The sequence below is a fragment of the Melopsittacus undulatus genome, chromosome 3 (assembly GCF_012275295.1).
Source record: "Melopsittacus undulatus isolate bMelUnd1 chromosome 3, bMelUnd1.mat.Z, whole genome shotgun sequence".
NCBI classification, from domain to species: domain Eukaryota; kingdom Metazoa; phylum Chordata; class Aves; order Psittaciformes; family Psittaculidae; genus Melopsittacus; species Melopsittacus undulatus.
This window is the reverse complement of record NC_047529.1, coordinates 1,187,858-1,206,702: the sequence shown is the minus strand read 5'-3', so window position 1 is coordinate 1,206,702 and position 18,845 is coordinate 1,187,858. Positions and strand designations below refer to the sequence as shown.

At 49.4% G+C, this 18,845-nt stretch overlaps 1 protein-coding gene across 1 annotated transcript in view; it reads right to left on the bottom strand.

Moving 5' to 3' along the window:
- The window catches only part of ANAPC1 (anaphase promoting complex subunit 1), a 34,286-nt gene extending 20,480 nt beyond the window's left edge, over positions 1–13,806 (bottom strand). The window contains exons 1-20 of the mRNA XM_034060652.1: positions 13,471–13,806; positions 12,860–13,021; positions 12,697–12,748; positions 12,412–12,515; positions 11,922–12,004; positions 10,782–10,855; positions 10,376–10,521; positions 9,274–9,494; positions 8,476–8,685; positions 7,805–7,900; positions 7,284–7,374; positions 7,105–7,170; positions 5,952–6,089; positions 5,492–5,632; positions 5,076–5,136; positions 4,351–4,538; positions 3,473–3,547; positions 2,280–2,545; positions 1,846–1,937; positions 1,089–1,237 (exon numbers count right to left, since the gene is read on the bottom strand). Coding sequence (XP_033916543.1) covers positions 1,089–1,237; positions 1,846–1,937; positions 2,280–2,545; positions 3,473–3,547; positions 4,351–4,538; positions 5,076–5,136; positions 5,492–5,632; positions 5,952–6,089; positions 7,105–7,170; positions 7,284–7,374; positions 7,805–7,900; positions 8,476–8,685; positions 9,274–9,494; positions 10,376–10,521; positions 10,782–10,855; positions 11,922–12,004; positions 12,412–12,515; positions 12,697–12,748; positions 12,860–13,021; positions 13,471–13,683 — 2,628 coding nt within the window. The 5' untranslated portion in view covers positions 13,684–13,806. The remainder of the gene's footprint in view (positions 1–1,088; positions 1,238–1,845; positions 1,938–2,279; positions 2,546–3,472; positions 3,548–4,350; positions 4,539–5,075; positions 5,137–5,491; positions 5,633–5,951; positions 6,090–7,104; positions 7,171–7,283; positions 7,375–7,804; positions 7,901–8,475; positions 8,686–9,273; positions 9,495–10,375; positions 10,522–10,781; positions 10,856–11,921; positions 12,005–12,411; positions 12,516–12,696; positions 12,749–12,859; positions 13,022–13,470) is intronic.
- Between the last annotated feature and the right edge of the window lie 5,039 nt (positions 13,807–18,845).

The following is an 18,845-nucleotide window of genomic DNA, read 5'->3' as shown; positions in this document are numbered from 1 at the left end:
ATCTTGAATATGGACTACGTTAGGAAGGCTTCAAGTGGGAGGTTGCTCCCCACTCGAAGCAGGGTCCACCTCAGCTATGCCAGCTAGCACTGCTTCAGTACTGCTCCAAGCCTCCACACTCTGAAGCAGAGAGGCTGACTCCTGGTATCCTGCCATAGACTCTGCAACTCATGTTGGACACTGGGTGAGAGCAGAGTCTCTCTTCCCTGGTTTTCCTCTCCAGGCACCTCAGGCTCAACACCTCAGCTCCTACCCCTGTCCTGGCAGGTTTCCTCCACAAACATGTGGTGAATAAGGGAGGGAGGCTGCCCAGGAGATAACATCAGCACTTGTAACTACTCGTGGGACTCAGGATTTATGTTGATACATGCCCGAGAAGTGAGCAGGGAAATTCTCACTCACAGTTACAGTTAACCTGGAGTTACAGTATTACTCTGCACATGCCACTACTGCAAACCACAAAAACACATGAGCACTGAAGCACAGGCTACTCAGGAGCTCCCCTTCCCAACCTCAGTTACCTCCTCCCACCTGCTAAAACCCATCCCCACCCTTCAGTAACACTCAAGTAATAAAAGAGGGGGCTCACAGGGATTTCTATACTAAACATGTATTGTTTTCCCTGAGGAGAGTCTGATGCTGTACCCCTTACTGTACCTGGGGAACACTCAAGATGATTCCATGCAGGCAGATGGGTCTTAGTATGGAGTAGCAATACTTGGAGATGCTTAAGAATGCCCCATCCCTGGCAGTGCTCAAGGCCAGGTTGGACACAGGGGCTTGGAGCAGCTGCTCCAGTGGAAGGGGTCCCTGCCCGTGGCAGGGGTTGGAGCTGGAGGAGCTTTGAGGTCCCTTCCAACCTAAGCCATTTTATGATCCTATGATTTTAAGTCTCCAGCAGTGTAGCTATAGGGCAGTTATTGAACACAGGCTCAGCACTCCTCCAGCATGGCCCCACTGCTCCACACACCATGATTAAACCCTGTTGTTTGACTTCCCACTGGGGATGCTCCGCTCACAGGAACAAACCCAGGCCACAGAGCCAGAGCTGACAGAATAAAACATATCCTTTTTGCTACAGTACATACCACTACTACCAGTTTGCTCCTCTCACAGATCCCTGGTAAGTAAGGGTAAGGCTGCACTCCGTCTCCCTTCAAACAGGAACTCAGCCATTGAAAGATACTTGGAGGCTCAGCAGAGAAAAACGCAGGATGGTGCATGAAACCTGTCTGGACTACAACCACATGAACAGACATGACACTGTGAATGCACAACAACCCTCCACTGGTCCCAAAGCAAACCCTGCAGTGCTTCTTCTACCAACAAAAAGACAGTATTTCCCCACAGGACTAGTAAATACAAGCTGGTAGGACACTAAACAAGGGCATGGACAATCTATGACCTTATTTAAACTTTAAGTATTGTGGTTGTAGCTCTGATTTAGTTTCTATGAACCGTAACCCAAGAGCCTGCCAGCCCTGCCATACTTTCCACAAGAGGCACATCTCACTGCCAGGGTTTCCCCAGTCCTCTGCTGAGGTTTCTCAGCCAGCCTGAGCTTTGCCAAGATGAACCCATCATTCCCCTCCCAAGCTGTTGTCCTGTGCAGAGCACCAGCTCTACTGTGCTAATTTCATCCCAGGCTTCTTAAGAGGGTATGAAAAACAAAGGAACAATCTGGGCAGTGTGAACACAGTTTTACATATAGGGATTAAGTCCTGACCAGCTTTAAAGAGAACAGTTACCAAGATGCTCAGTAGCACCGATAGTTTGCAGATCATCATCACTGCATTTGCACATCATTGTCACTGAATATCCAGATTTGCAAAGCCTTCAACTCACCCTGATCAATTACACAAGTCTGCCTGGAGGTTTTGACAAGGGCTGGATAGTCTCTGTAGTAATAATCTATGTAAGCATCAAGTTTTAAGTCCCTAGAATGAGAAAGAGGTGACATTAGAGGGGACAAAAACCTTCCTGCATCTGTGACATCTTCTATTGAGTAGGCAGATAACATGCTGGGTTATCTGCAGGACATGAATGCATATAACAGCTGTCAGCCTCAGAGACATAGGTTTATTTCAGACTTGCTTCTCTTTGGCATGATAGAGGACAGGCCAACCCTTTTAGCACCAGGGTAAGGTTTTAAGGATTCATTTTCTTCAGATCCATGGAAAGTCTGCTCCATTCTGGGCAATCCCCATGTTCCACATGAAAACAATTAAGAAGAGACACTGCATGATACACAAGAGCTGCAGTTTGTCAGCCGGACATACCTGGCCAGCTGGACCAGAAGAACAACAAGTGAACGAATTCCTTCTCCCATCAGACTGTTCAGTTTGAGCTCCTCGTAGATGAGATGAAGAACAAAGAAAATAGCAGGAATGTGGGTGAAAAGGAGGGTTGAGGAATCCAAACTAAGGCTCTGTGAAAAGTCATCCTTTGAGACCAAAGCTTCCAGAGGGTCCAGTCGCAAAGCTTTGGCAACAGGATGAGACTCAAAATTCTTATGGTAGTCGGAGCTCAAGAGATATTCCCAGTCCTAAACCAAGCAAACAGGAGAGAGGCAGAGGTTTCATGGTGAACATATCCTTCAACAAGACAACTCCAAAGTACTGTTTCAAAGGAGTTTTTCCTCCCCATGAAACAACACAAATGTGACTGTTGTATTGTAAAAGTGCTGCACAGACCCAAAGGTTCAACTGTTAAGTTTCACCCCCACATTGTGTATAAAATCAAAACCTTGTATTTAAAAGAACAAGTGAAAAGGAAGTAGCTTCCCTGCACCAATACTTTGTGCACGAGACCTCAGTGAGTATTCATACTATTCACCTAGTGCCCACAGCCTAGGAGCTTCCCCTGCCACAGCTCAACATCAGGCGTTAGATCCTGATTATTCCACATAGACCATAATCCATAAGCCCATGGGCTCATTGAACTGTTAGCCCACAGCTCAACTGGACCACCACAGCTCACAAGCCTCAGAGGATGGGATGATAATAAGCCTCACTTTCCCTAAAGCTAAACCTTCCTATTCCTGCCTAGGCAGAGCTCAGTGAATTAAACACCCCACTAACTTCAGTGAGCATCAGTGCAGTCAGTGAAGTATGTAATCTGATGTTGCTAACTTGCTTGAGTAGCCAGGGGAGTGAGAACTTCAGTTTAAAGAGATGAAGAAGCATCATGGAGAAGTGTGACATTGTCAGGAGATTATCTGAGACTGCCTTGTGATCCCTAGCAAATTCATTCCTGAATCCAACCTACTTGTCTAGAAGAGAGAACCCTGATGGGTCATATGATGCAGCCACTACAAAGGCAAAACACCTTTTCTTCCCCCAAGGGTTTGTAATCTCAGATGAAATACAATATTCAGAGGGTGTTTCCTATGCTTTGCCTTTAAAGAAACATCAAATGAAACACCACCTCCCAACCCTTTGCCTCATATTTTTAAGAGGGAACCATTCCTTACCTCATCTGACCCTGTTTCTGACGGTCTGGCCTTCTTTGGAGCAATAACTGGTGAAAGGGATCCTTCAAAATCAAGCTGCAAGAAAGAAAATGATCAGAAGTAAGTTAGGGTTACACTTCTCAAGGTTCTATAAGTAAATCACCAATGACAACATCCAAATTCAACCCCAATATTACAGGACATGGCGTGAGGTACTTCTACACTTTGCAAACAGATTATCCTAAACACAGCTAGTTATACTAGTGTATGGTGCTTGAATTCCAGTTTGACTGCCTAACATCTGTCATTTACTAGGACAGAGGAAAAACTGTGTATGAACTAATGCTAGTAATGTAGATCTACTGTAACTGCTTTCATTCCAGCTGTACACGTGTACTTGGTGCCTTTTTCCCCCTGCAAGTGCTGCAAATTAAGTGGGTTTCCTGCTAGCAAGTAAAGGAAACTCCAAGTACATTCAACAGAAACAGCTGAAAAAGAAACCCTAGAAGGTTAAAACACTGATTTGAAAACTGCACAGAAAATCCTCTTTAGGAAACAGGAATTTGAGTTGTACCTTGTGCTTCTAGAGAGAAGCAGCTTAACATGGATTAATCAAATCTTTAATGCATCAGTGTTAGTCATGAACTGACTGAACCTTCATAGCTGATTTTTATTTGACCAAGACAGATGGTAAGTACCTCATAAATATGCTTCATGATAAACACAGACTAAAACATGTACCCGAGATTTATGAATACAGAATTGGTTTGATGGCATCTTGGGATTTAAGATGACATACAATCTATTTCAGTTAGTTCTGACTGTAACCATTTTACACCTTGAAGGGCTATCAGTAGCTTCAAAGTGAACTAGGAAAACAAACATACAGGCCTGCTTACATTACGTGTCCAGGACAGTCTCTCTGTGTTATAACCCATCATATTCATGAGGCATGTTACAAATAAATTCCATTCCGAGTGATAGCTTGGTCCTCCTGGAGCATTGTAAGCATTGTACCACTTGACAAGCATCTGTACAGCTATCTCCTTGGGCAGGATAGCTTTGACCCCCTGCAGACACCTTTTCACTGTTGGAAAAGAAGAGAAAGTAATGGATTAGGTGTTTTCCATCTTGCCTCCTGGTGCTTCAGTCAATGGTATAAATCTCTACAGATTCGCTTACTGGACCTACTTCGAACTCTCTGGAAACTCATTCAGTAAAGCCACACCTCACAACCTTCAACACACAATAGAACCATCACACAAGCTTCAACACCAGGTTCCTCTAGTGCAGGCTGAGCACAGCCCCTCTAATTCACCACACCAAGGGGAAAAAAGAGTTCATTTTGCTCACTACTGAAACCAACTTCTGTCTGAACTGGCATCTCAGCCCTTCCTCAAGCAATTATACAAACAATAGTAGAGAACAAAGTGTCTAAGGAACAAAGGAAGTTCTAAGAGTGTGGCTGGAAGCACTGAAAACAACAGAGCACACCTAAATAAATGGTAACAGCAAGGAAAGATAAGTTAGTAAGAGCCTGGGATATGTGGTACAGCCTGAGCTATGCAGAAAAAACTGCTTCAGAATTAGGGAACATGTTTCATGTGGTGGATCTCAATCATACCCAGTTCTGAAGTGGCAATTTCAGGAATAGCAATCCGGACCATTGTGTTATTGCTGAGCTCCTGAAGAGATAAAATAGGTAAGAGTCACATCATGAAATGTATAAAGTAAAGCCAGGGTCCTTCTCTACCAACTCAGAAATCCTTTATAGATGAACCATACTCCTAATTCCTGGCTGTTTGCTACATTGCAGATTTGTAACCTCTGGTGTTAGTTCTCTGAAACACTTGAAACAGATCTTGTGCTGAACCCCTTGAAGAAAGAGTATTCTACAGACAGAAAGAAGAGGAGCCACCAATTCAGGTGTGATATTTTGCTGTTGGTCAGGACCTGCCAAGTCCCACTGTGCAGTAGAACCAAGTGTGACCCTCACTTTGCTTTGCTAAGTGCTGACTCGAGTTACAAGGTAATACCTACCAAAGTCACTCTGTTGTGGACAGGATCCCTCAGAGCATGAATGAAAGTCCCAAGCTGCTGGAAAGTACAGTCTTCAACGTAACTGGAGTCGTGAAGCTTGGAGGAATCCCTTAGTTCTGGAACTGGTGACAGAAGGACACCCTGAAAAGGGGTAAATGATGGCTTAGAGCTGTTGAAATATAAGGACTGGAGCAAAGGACAGCTAAAACTGACATTTTTAATGGACTGGTGTTTTGAAAACAGCTATAAAGCTTTCCTGTCTCTGCCTCAGAGGTTGTGCAGAAGTCATAAATAGAGAAGAAGCACTAAATAGATCTTTAAACACTATTTATTCAAGGGTTTTATAGAAGAAAAACTGAAAGATTTCACCCCAAAGATGCCTTGGAAGTTAAAAATCAACCCACCACCTGAAGCTGCTCCAACTAAACCCTTTTTAAGGCAGGACTTCCTTTCCCCTTACCTCCTCCAGGGGCCCCAGATGCTTATTCAAAGGCTTGGATGGAGTGCTGACACTGTCCAAGGGAGTGCTTGGCCGAGGCATTTGGTTGGACATTGTCAGGGATGGTGCAGGCAGCCCAGGAATAAAAACCTTCCCGACCTTTTGTGAACAACAGACAGGAGAACACACGGTTGGGTTTCATGCCTGTGCTTCCATAGGTTGCTTACATATACAGACACGATCAGATTTCACAGCTTAAAGGAAAAGTGTGAAGGAAGTGGCTAAAGTCTCTGAAGATTAATGACTTCTTCATGTAATTATTTTCTTTGGATGATGACGTGATGAAAAACCTACCATACATGATCAGTACTGTACATTATTACTACAGGTCTACTCCCACTAGAAGTTCTAGCAGGGCTGCCCTGAGATACCTGAGTATACCCTTTTTTTCTATACATATATATACATGCCATTACACACCTGCCCACTTGTGTGTGTGCACACACAGGTACAAACTGCAGTGTCCAAGGTTCTGCATACACAGAGCCCAGAGCATCTCTACAGTTTAAGAAGCTTTACTTATTTTGGATGAATCATGTCCATCTGACATGACAGGTGATAAAATATGAATCATACAATTATATGAAACATAGAATCATAGAATGGTTAGGGTTGGAAAGGACCTTAAGATCATCCAGTTCCAACCCCCTGCCATGGGCAGGGACACCTCACACTAAACCATGGCACCCAAGGCTCTGTCCAACCTGGCCTTGAACACTGCCAGGGATGGGGCATTCACAACCTCCCTGGGCAACCCATTCCAGCCTCAAAGCCTTGTATTTAAAAGAACAAAGCAAAGGAAAGCCAAGTATCTTCCTTGCACCAATATAACAACAGCCCTTGGTAAAGCAAAACGATTAGACATCTAAAGCTATGTGGCATGCTACAGAGGTTTGAAGGTGTTCTGTTCAGGTACAATTCTTATTTTCCCTATTCTTGATTTTTTCTGTCCTTGAAAGTATTATCTTACCTTAGTACTTCCCTATCACTGGCAACAAGTTCAAGAGGCTGATTGTACCACAGGGTGTATGATGCACACAGGATCGCTGTGGATAGCCCAGCTCGTAACCAAAGCTTCAAACATCTATTCTGGGATAGAAAGCCAGTCACTTACCCGAACCACTCCAGAATAAAGCACCAGATTCCCACTGCCATCCAGAACCAGCAGAGTGTCGATGCCCTGTGAGAATCAAGCAGCACGCTCAGCTTCTTGTATTTAAGTAGGAAGACAACAGTTGGATGGTGACAAAGGAGATGCTCCACACTTCATAGGCCCCATGGAGAGGTACGTACCTCCACTGGAGCTGCATCCTTTGCTTGAATATTGGTAACAGAACCAAAGATCAGCTGCGACTTATCATTGCTCTCTTGAAATTTTACACACCTAGAGGTTTGAGAAACAACAGGAAACGTGACAGGACTGTCCTGGCTGTAGTTACAGCAGTACTGCATGGTGCAGTTACTTTTATTGTGGTATACCTGGTTCCTTCCTCCTTCCTTTGCTTGTTTTGCCCTGCTAGTCAAGTTCCTTCTACTCTGCAAGCCTAACTAAAACCCCCAATGTACTTCTAAAGGGTAAAGATGAGGATAAACAAGATCACCATTCAAATTACAGTGAATGTTCTCTTGCAACTTCAGTTTTACTTCCATAGCTCAAACCATCAATGCACCACAGTTATGAACATGTCATACAAGAGCAAGTGATGTACCACCTGCTGCCACAACAGATTCCACTAGCTGGAGGAACTGGTATGGTAAAAACAAGCTGGTAATATCTAGAGTGCACCTCTCTGTCCCCAAACTGGGATGCTCACCGCAGCTGGAGCTGGGATTCCACTAAAAAGCACAAGAACTTCTGCCCACAAAGGTCAGTGGTAATGAACACTTTTGATGCCTGGGAATTCTTCTCCCTGTGAGAGAAAGAGTGATCAGCACATGGTTTGTCTACTGTGAAGATGTTCATGAAGGGAAACACAGTGGCACACTAGCCTTCAATCTGCAGTGCATCCACTGACAGAATGCACCAGTTTCAATCATTACTCTTGAAACTGAGTTCCTAGCACTCCAGTCTTCACATTCCCCACTTTTGGCATAGAGAATTCTCTTTGGCTTTGTTCTCCTGTTCAGCCTCAGGGTTTGTGCTGTGTTTTGCCCCTTTTGATGGTAACAGAGAAAGAGTTACTCTCCCTAGATCAGAAATACCCAAAGCAATGACCAGGCTAGAACCTACTTTGCTTTACAGATCACTTGAAACCATTCCCATGTTCAGAGAGCCATGAGTAACACAACAAATACAAGCATTCCAAGTGCCCAACCTCTTTGGAAGGGAGCTAAGCATTTAGTGAGCACCATTTAAAAAGGAATTAGGAAGTACAAGTCCATGAATCTCCTTCAGGGTGGCAGACTAAGTTGTCATATTATTCCACCCTCTCCCCTCCCACAATGGAACTCCAGAACTTCCCATGTCCCAGCACAAGCACCTAACCTCATGTTTGTGACTGTTTCTGTCCACAGATGATCTATACACAGCTCAGGAACAATTGGCTCTGTTTCTGGTACAAGGAAGGAATCACTGGAGGTGCTGTTGGGTGAATGGGTAATGCTGTGCCTCCTGGGTGACTGAGCACTGCTGGAGAAGTTGAACCTCTGCACTCCTGAGAAAGAATGCACTCCCAGAGCAGGGGAATGAGAGCGGCTGCAGGCAAAGACACAGGACACTGCTGAGAAGTGCGTTTCGAAAGCAGGCACTGAGCCCCAGGGAGCTCATACACTGGTAGAGGCTTTAAAACCAAACCAGTAGTTAGCTCAGTATCAGTTTCCTTTAGCAATAGAGCCCCGTATAGGAAAACGATTCTCTAAGTTCCAGCCATCTCTATCAGAATCCAATGAATAAGACTTCAAAAGTAACAAAATCAACATTTTAAATTGCATGGTCCATTTTATTTGACATCTCTCCCAGTCTCTTCTCTCTCAATGTGCCTTTCTTTAGGCTAACTGAAAACAGCCCTGGGACTCACACAACCTGCTGATGGGTCTCAACTCCACTACAGACTGGCTGGGTAATGACACAACAGCCTCTCTGGCTCTGGCATACCAATTATGGTCCAATACTATAGGGATAATAGCACATAAAATGCCACAAGAGCATTCCAAGAGGGCTTTCAAGTGCTAGAACAAAAGAGGCACCTGCATTTTAGACAAAGACAGACATTACTACCAGACATCTATCCCATTGCTCATATTCTTTGCTATCATCTATCTATGTGTTGTATTCAGTGCCCACCTCAAAGCAGCCATGTTGGAGATGGATGGTGAGCGGGACTGCATGCTGGGTGATGACACTGATCTGCTCTGGCTGTGGATGGAGGAGTAGTTCTGGAAAGGGGAGCCCACAGGAGAGTCTCCTTTGGAGAAGCTTCTGAGATGAGCAGTCAAAGAGCTGCTAGTGCCCATGTGCTGTGGTGTGCCCAGCTGCTCCGAGAACTTCAGCACCATGTTCTGCTCCTGGGGGAGGAAACAGAGCTCTGTGTGTGTGTGTGCATCAACAGCACATGGGGGAGAACAGCCAGGAAAGTGCTCAAATAGGTTGTTTTGTCAGCCGGGTGTTCATGATTTATGCCTTAGGTGCTCAGCTGATGAAGTTATTCCTACCAACCATGCTCTCTCACCTACAGATATAGAAACCACTCCAATGGTTTTCATAGCACTAAGTTCTTTGTTACTTTCCTTACAGAACTCAGCAGTTGAGTCCAACCCTTCTGAGCTATGAGGGCTGGAGCAGCTCTGCTCTGGAGCCAGGCTGAGAGAGCTGGGCTGGGGCAGCCTGGACAAGAGAAGGGGAGAGCTGAGAGCAGCTCCAGTGCCTAAAGGGGCTGCAGGAAAGCTGGAGAGGGGCTTGGGACAAGGGATGTAGGGACAGGCCAAGGGGAATGGCTTGAACCTGCCAGAACAGGGGAGACTGAGCTGAGCTCTGAGGCAGAAGCTGTTCCCTGGGAGGGTGCTGAGGCGCTGGCACAGGGTGCCCAGAGAAGCTGTGGCTGCCCCATCCCTGGCAGTGCTCAAGGCCAGGTTGGACACAGGGGCTTGGAGCAGCTGCTCCAGTGGAAGGGGTCCCTGCCTGTGGCAGGGGTTGGAGCTGGAGGAGCTTTAAGGCCCCTTCAACCCAAACCAGGTTGGGATTCTCCCTGTGCTCTGCTGTCCAGGTAAATACATGAAAGACACTATTAAAAAACATAAGCTAAGCACACAGAGCAACAAATATCTCACTCTTTTATAAATAAAATAAATCACAAATACCAGGCATTTGTAACACACACACAGCCATAAGGGCACGTAAACACACACAGTTTTCCCTATAATGACATTTAGCAAGCAGTAAGTTGTACCTCTGGCTTCACTCTCCGAAGAGCCCAAACAGTGTGTAAACTCTGCACAGTATCATAGGTCATCACAATGGAAGGCTCAGTGTTAAGGAACACGATCCTCATGGTGTGATCAGCAACATACTGCACTCTGGCAGAGCCAAACACACCTGCTAAAGAAGAGGTTAAGGCACAAGGATCACTTCTACAGCAGTGTTATAGCATCTTTCACATCCTCTCTCTTCCACAAGCTGTGGTTTTTCCCTGAGCAGTTTCCCTGTTGATGAAGCAGGTAAAACACCCACTTCTGCCATCCTGGAAGTGTCATTGTCTGCACGTTCTGTAATGCAGACAAAGCCCGAGTGGCATATGCAGCATTTGGTACCACACTGATGGACTCCAAACAATACAGCTGAAGACATACACTTACCCCCAGACTTACAGACAAGTGGTGTTATCTCATCCAAGGGGTGCAGCATGCTGAACATCGTAGGCAAAGGCTCTCTGGAAAGCAAACATGGCACGTTCAAACCCAAATGCTAACAAGAAGAACTGTTCTCTCCTGTAGCTGGTGCTGTGATCCCAAACCAGCTCCTCAGACCTTAACAAATCAGCTAACAGCAGAGACAGACATCCCATGCACAGAAGCGTTGGACTGACAGTCAAAGGGCTGGTGTACAAAACAGGGTGATTGGGTCTCAGAGCACTTGAGAAGGACCCCACCTGGTGGCCACAAGACAGACTTTGGCTGCTCTGAGTGGCACCAGCTGAGCTGGGAGGAGGAATAGGAAGAGAAGAAAGCCCTTAACCCTGACTCAGCTTAGGAGTTTAGGTTCCCCAGCTCCCAGACAAGCAGCCAGCCATCATCTGTACGTGATGGACACAGATCATCTGTGCCCATCAGAGCAGCAGTCAAGCCACCCATCTGCAGTGACAGTAGCAAAAGGAAGAATTGGCACCAAAGGCTGGCTCGAGTAGGGTCAATCATGTTATTTGTACCCTCTTGATCATTTTCAGGCCTCTCTTTCTCATCCCACCTCTTCTGAGGGTTAGAGAACCACAAGTGCTTGGAATGGACACAAAGCCAAAAAGAGGAAGCAGCTGTATTAAAGGTGCTCATGAGTGCACCATCCAGCTCCTTCCTCTGCTGCTCAGCTGTATGCCCAGCAAGAGAGCACAGAGTCCAGGATCCTCCCTACATAGGCACGAGAATGCTCCATAGATTTAAAGCATCCTGAGAAGCAGCAGAGAGGAAGTGTCTCAGTGACAGTCCCTCAGTGACTCTCCCAGTTGTCCGTCACAGCCTGGAGCCAATTCACAGTACAAACCTTAATGAAATCAGTCTGGTAATACCCATATCATGGCTCCTATTCCCAGCATCACCACTTCCAACTAGTCCTCAACATAGTACCAGTAGAACATCAGGGATTGTCAGTATTCAGTCCTTTCCTATTAATACCTCAGGTTTCACGTGCCCCCATCACAACCACATGGATCCTTTCATTCCTGCTTTCAGCTCCTGCATTAGATTAGCAAACAGCCTATAGCACAACTATGAACTGATACATACCTGGGGGGGCTCGGAGGAACTTCATGTGAGGAACTGCTGCGCTCAAATAACAAACCATATTTTGTTGGCCAGACATTTGCAACCTAAAAACCCAACAAACAGAGTTATGACCAAATAAAAGCATCAAGTACCTACTGTATGGATTGTATTTCATGTTTGAGTGTCCTGTCATAGTAAAATAAGACATTTAGGTGCTTTCTTTTGAGAACAGTAAATGGGAGCAGGCTCTCAGACTATGAAGCTGTGGCTGCCCCATCCCTGGCAGAGCTCAAGGCCAGGTTGGACACAGGGGCTTGGAGCAGCTGCTCCAGTGGAAGGGGTCCCTGCCTGTGGCACTGGAGGAGCTTTAAGGTCCCTTCAACCCAACCCAGGCTGGGTTCTATGAATGCAAACAGCTGGAACCAGGAGCCCTTTACCCACCTCCCCACTCCATCAGTGTCAAACAGATGAGAAGCCCATTTGTTGGCCAAAGGAAAAGGACAGCACTCACCTGGAAAGGCAAAGCAGCAATGTAATCCTTTCCCTCTATGCTGTGCACATTTATACAGGAGTTCTGCAATATGCAGATACATTTCTCTACTATTTCACCACTGCCTGAAACCAGAGGGGAAAAGAAAGCAAATTACACCGTGAAGTTCCTATTTCTCAAGACTTTCCCCATATACAAGAAGTAGATGTGGGGCAGTTTGAGCACAAGTCCTGGTAAATCAGCACATCACACCAAGAAAGCCGAGCTCAAAGCATCCGGTGCCATTACAGCAAGCAGCAAACTCACCACCAGCTTGCTCGGGCTTCTCCTGGGGAACAGTGAAGTCACACCACAAAGCCTAGAACCAAACACAGCATTGGTGTTCATAGTGAGCTGATCCTACTGCACAGCCTCTCCATGCCCAAACCCACCCATGGTTTCCTTCACCCCCTCCTTCCCATTTCCACACCTGCAGAACGGGGCTGTCCACAGTGAAAGCCTTATAAACGGCGGAGGCTTGGGCTCTGCTCCCTTTGCTCCAGATGACCATGTTGCTGGCCACGTACAGCTCCTCATCGTAGTCCACGTCCTGCCCTTCCTCACCGGCTCCCTTCCTCAGCCGCCAGCTCTCCTGGAACACATGGCTCGGTCAGGAAGGGATACGGGATACGGGATACGGGATGCGGTATACGGGATGCGGGATGCGGGATACGGGATGCGGGATGCGGGATGCGGGATGCGGGATGCGGGATGCGGGATGCGGGATACGGGATGCGGGATACGGGATGCGGGATACGGGATGCGGGATACGGGATGCGGGATACGGGATGCGGGATACGGGATGCGGGATACGGGATGCGGGATACGGGATGCGGGATACGGGATGCGGGATACGGGATGCGGGATACGGGATGCGGGATACGGGATGCGGGATACGGGATGCGGGATGCGGTATACGGGATACGGTATACGGGATACGGTATACGGGGTACGGGATACAGGATACGGGATGCGGTATATGGGACACGGTATACGGGATACGGAACGTGCAGCCCCACAGCCCCCGCCACCGCACCATACCCTCTGCCGCTCGTGGATCGTCACCTCCCGCAGGGACCCCACCAGCCCAGCGGCCCCGTCCGAGGAGCAGAGCTCGGAGGCCGGCTGCAGCCGCCGCAGCTGCAGCGTCAGGGCGCTGGGATGGCGCCGGCACTGCTCGCGGCCCCGGGGGGCGAACTCCTGCAGGTCGCCGGCCGCTATCATGGTCGTCGTCTCGTCAGGGTGGGCCGACATGGGGGCCCGATATCCTCATTATTAGCGGGCCGGACGAGCACCGCTCCCCCCACCGAGCCGGGCTCCGGCGCCTGAGGGGAGACCGGGGCCGGCGGAGCCTCCGGATCACACGGGCGCGGCCATCTTGTGCCTCCCGTCCTGCCCCGCGGGGGCGCGGGGGATGCCGGGAGGGAAATGGCGGCTGTTGGGAGGGGTGAAGGGGGGGGGGATAGTGAGGATGTGGTGGTGTGAGGGGAGGTGATCGGAACGGGTGTTTGTAAGTGTGTAACCACAGCGGTGTTGTCATATACAGCCCTTCGGCAGCCGCCTCAGACCGCACATCCCATCCAATCCCATCCAATCCACACCTCCGATGGTAACTTTCCTCCGGGATTTAGTCAGGAGAAGGCTCAGGGGGGACCTGATGGCTCCCTCCAAGTGCCTGCAGGAGGATGGAGCCAGGAGGGGCTGGGCTCTGCTCCCAAGGAACAAGGGATGGGACAAGAGGAACCGGCCTCAAGCTGCACCAGGGCAGGTTCAGATGGAGCTGAGGAACAATTCCTGCCCCACAGGGTGCTCAGGCATTGGAACAGGCTGCCCAGGGCAGGGCTGCAGGCACCGGCCCTGCAAGGGTTCACAGCCCGTGGAGACGAGGCCTCAGTGCCATGGGTTAGGGGTGGCCTTGGCAGGGCTGGGAATGGTTGGACTGGGGGAGCTTGAAGGGCTTTTCCAGCCTCATTGATTCTGTGATTCTATCCAGCCCCACAGGAAAGCCCAGCAGAGGCTGGGGCTGAGCATCCCTGCCAAGGGGCTTGGTAACAGTTTTGCCCCTCTTTTGCTGGGGACAAGGTTTTCCAGCTCCTCACCTCCAGCTCCAACCCCTGCCACGGGCAGGGACCCCTTCCACTGGAGCAGCTGCTCCAAGCCCCTGTGTCCAACCTGGCCTTGAGCACTGCCAGGGATGGGGCAGCCACAGCTTCTCTGGGCACCCTGTGCCAGCGCCTCAGCACCCTCACAGGGAACAGCTTCTGCCTTAGCTCCAGCCTGAACTTCCCCTGTTTCAGTCTGAACCCATCACCCCTTGTCCTATCACTGCAGTCCCTAATGAACAGTCCCTCCCCAGCATCCCTGTAGCCCCTTCAGACACTGGAAGCTGTTCTGAGGTCTCCATGCACCATTCTCCAGACTGAACAGCCCCAATGCTCTCAGCCTGGCTCCATCCATACCCAGACTTGGGCTCCAGTGACTTGCACCAGGTAAACCCCCCCCAATGAACATGAGCCAGCTTCAGTGTGCACTGACAGCCCAGAAAGCAACCGTATCCTGGGCTGCATCAAAAGCAGCGTGACCAGCAGGTCAAAGGAGGTGATCCTGCCCCTCTGCTCTGCTCTGGTCAGACCTCACCTGGAGCATTGTGTGCAGTTCTGGTGTCCTCAGCATAAAAAGGACATGGAACTGTTGGAACAAGTCCAGAGGAGGCCACGAGGATGCTCAGGGGCTGCAGCACCTCCTGTATGGAGCCAGGCTGAGAACATTGGGGCTGTTCAGCCTGGAGAAGAGAAGCTGCATGGAGACCTCAGAGCAGCTTCCAGTGTCTGAAGGGGCTACAGGGATGCTGGAGAGGGACTGTTCATTAGGGACTGTAGTGACAGGACAAGGGGTGATGGGTTCAGACTGAAACAGGGGAGTTTAGGTTAGATATAAGGAAGAAATTCTTTCCTGTGAGGGTGCTGAGGCACTGGAATGGGTTGCCCAGGGAGGTTGTGAATGCTCCATCCCTGGCAGTGTTCAAGACCAGGTTGGATGAAGCCTTGGGTGCCATGGTTTAGTGTGAGGTGTCCCTGCCCATGGCAGGGGTTGGAACTGGATGAGCTTAAGCTCCTTTCCAACCCAAACCATACCATGATTCTGCTGGGAGCACAGACTGTGCCCCAGGAATGATGCATTCACACGTGTCTGTGTGTAGTCAGATGTCACCCGTGTGTAATGGGGACATCGGGTTCTGTCCTGCTGTAGTTGGGCTGTCCCAGCACATGCTCTGCTGCCAGGACCTGCTGCCACAATCAGGCTATTTTTACCCTTTCCAGCACAAGTTTCAGCGATGAGCTCAGCACCACACTGTTCCCTGCCCTGTCACAGGCACTGCAGGCTGTCCTACACTGTGTGTCACCAGCAGGCAGGCTCCTGCAGCCTTCCCAGCCCTTCCTGCACCTCTCACCTGTACAACTGCTCACCTACAAGAGGACATTGCTGCCCACAGGTCACAGGCAGGTCCTAGCTTGCAGCCTCATGCAGCACTATCCTTTCCCCTTCTGTGTGTCGGATAATGCCTTTTCCAACCTGTTTGTCTTATTTAGCACAGTGGTGGGAAGCCCAAAGGAGCCTGTGTTGTCTGACAGGCCATAATAACCTGTCTGAATCACCCCCCCGTGGAACTGAAAGGCTTCTGTGTGCTGACAGGAGTGGTTCAGCTTCAAGCTATGAGTTTCACATGGGAAACCAAAGGAGATGGAGCAGCTGTGGATGCATTGGGAACCCATTGGGAAGTGTGGTTGCAGTGTGTGGGGAGGGGAATCTGTTCTTCAATCCCTCTGGTTTCTTAGAGCACGATGGTGTCTTAGAAAGGAGAAGCAGCATCTGGGGTTGAGGAGAAGCAAGAATTCACCAGCCTGCTCTGGAACCAGATTGCAGCATCCAGCAGGGAGACAAGGGGAGAAAACGGGAGCCTGCGTCTTTCAATGCAGCCACGTTTCCATAGGGAGACACATGGGGTAAGTCCACAAAGAACCCTGTGAGATGCAGTCTGTGGGTAAGTAAGAAGGTGCAGGGCTCAGACAAGGAAGGCTCAACCAGTGTCCAACCTTTGCAGATGGCTTTTTGCTATTGCAGACTCATTTCCAGAGCAGGAGGACATGTCCCAGGACAAAGGGGCTGAGGCAAGGCCAGAACATGCCTGCTGACAGACCTCGTGTGCCCTAAGAGAGCAGCACCAGGGCAAACACATGTCTGTGGCACCACAAAAGGTTTGGTTTCCTCTGCAGACTGTTTGTGAGCTGCATCCTGTGCTGGGGTATAGCACTGAACACAGTGGGGCATCTGTCCTGAGCTGAACATGGTGCCGGGAAGAGTTTGGTGTTTAAAAGACAGAAATACAGACACAAAAAGGAAGCAGAAATAAAGGAAAGAACAGCAGAATGAAAACTAAACCACAGAAATAGCAGAAGGGGGAAAAGTCCCAACAGAGGCAGCCAAAGGCTGTTGCTGAGTGCTGGTTCTGCTGAATGGGCCCGTTGCTCAAGTGTCACGTTGCCTCCAGTGCTTGGTGTAGCAATGGTGTCAATGCTCTGAAGTGAAATGCAATGGGGCCAAGGGCAGGCTCTAGGCTGGCTCTGCAGCACTCAGGGTGCCTCTGAGAGCACCTACAGCACTGGGAGCTGCTGGCAGGGAGCTGGGAATACCTGTGGAGCTGCTGATGCTGTTGGAGCAGGACTGTGCCTTCTCATCCTTATCCATTGATACAGACAGGCATCTCTGTGGCCATGAGCAGGACTCTGCATGCATGAAAACATGGACTCAGAGGGCAGTGGCTCTTGGGCTGGATGATGCTCTGGGTGATGGATCTGATGGTGCTCAGAGGCAGGGGCTGGAAGGGGGCTCAGGAACAGCTTGTGGCCATGCACTTACCTGCACTCTGCCCTCCTCTGGAGAGGGAGCAGCTCCCTGCAGTGTGGCCTCTGTGGAGCCACAAGCATGACTGGTTTAACTGGTTTGGGGTCAGATCCCTGAGCTCAGACACCTTTGTCTTGGATTAAAGACTCCCTCTGTGTCAGTCCCTCACACACCCGTTGCCTTTGTCCCCTTCCTACCTCCCCAGCAGAGCTGTGGGGTATTTCTAGGGCCAGATGCTGACTGATGCCCAGCCCCAGCAGGGAGAACAGGGGATGGTAGCTGGGGAGATGCTGTGGGTCTGTGTACTGTGGGGCTGAAAACCACAAGCAGTTTGTGTGGGGACCCCTCAGCAACAGTTGAGTTTGGGTTCAGAGGAATGGAAATAGGTGATTTGCTTGGGTGCAGCCTTCTCCCAAGCCTGTATTCCATCTGCTGTTGGAAGCAGAGCGAGGTGGAAGCTGCATGTCACCAACCAGGAGCAGCTGAAGTGGTCACTGTCTCCTGCTTCCAGCCCTTTCCTATCACAAACCTCACCCTATAGCTTCTCCTGTGCTGTCCTCCCCTTGCTTCTCTGTGCACCAACCTCTTCCTCATGTCAGGCTGTTCTCAAATGAACTACAACAAACCCAATGGAGCTGGAGACTGGTTTACAGCACAGGGAGCAGAAACCAACCTGCTGTAAAGAAATGACCCAAATCAGGGGATTTTAGAGCTGCTGAAATCCTCTTCACGTGCCCCTGTGTTCTCATTGTTCTTTCTTCTCTTTCATAGAACCAGCTCCTTCCTCCTCCCCCTGTGTTAGTGGGCCAGTTACACGACACTCAGCCAGTGTGGGGCTGTTTCCACAGACTCCAAAGGCTTTTCCATTGCTTTGTTCCCAAAATCGCAGAGCCAGCAGCAGGGAATGGAGCCAGATGAAAAGTACATCCCTATGGTGAAAGCTGACCACAAATGACAGGCTCCATCCACAGCCTGTCTGGAAAGGCAGGGGGATGAACCGCTCTCCTGCTCCCTGAGTGATGCTGATGCGTGGGGAGCATGCCTAGCTCCGGAGGCAATGCCACATGCTGGAGCTGCATGGAGGGCGCTGGATCTCTGACCCACAGGGGATGCTCGCTCTGACTGCAGCAGCTTTGATCCCTTCCTTGTCTCCCCCTCAACGTGGCCCCTGCGACATGAGCCCTCACTCACTGCTGATCACTTCAAGATGGGACAAGTGGGTCTGGAGCAGCAGGAGCGGAAATTCAAGCTGTGTTGCTGAGGGTGTGCAGTGAAGGAGCAGCTCTGGGTTGGGGAAGGATTTAGGGACAGGTTTGTTCTCTTCGCCTTGAGCTTCAGGCCTCTTTACATCCCAAACTGGGAAACGTTTCAGACTGGATTTTCACAGAGCCCCAAACTGGTTTGGGTTGAAGGGACCTTAAAGCTCCTCCAGCTCCAACCCCTGCCATGGGCAGGGACCCCTTCCACTGGAGCAGCTGCTCCAAGCCCCTGTGTCCAACCTGGCCTTGAGCACT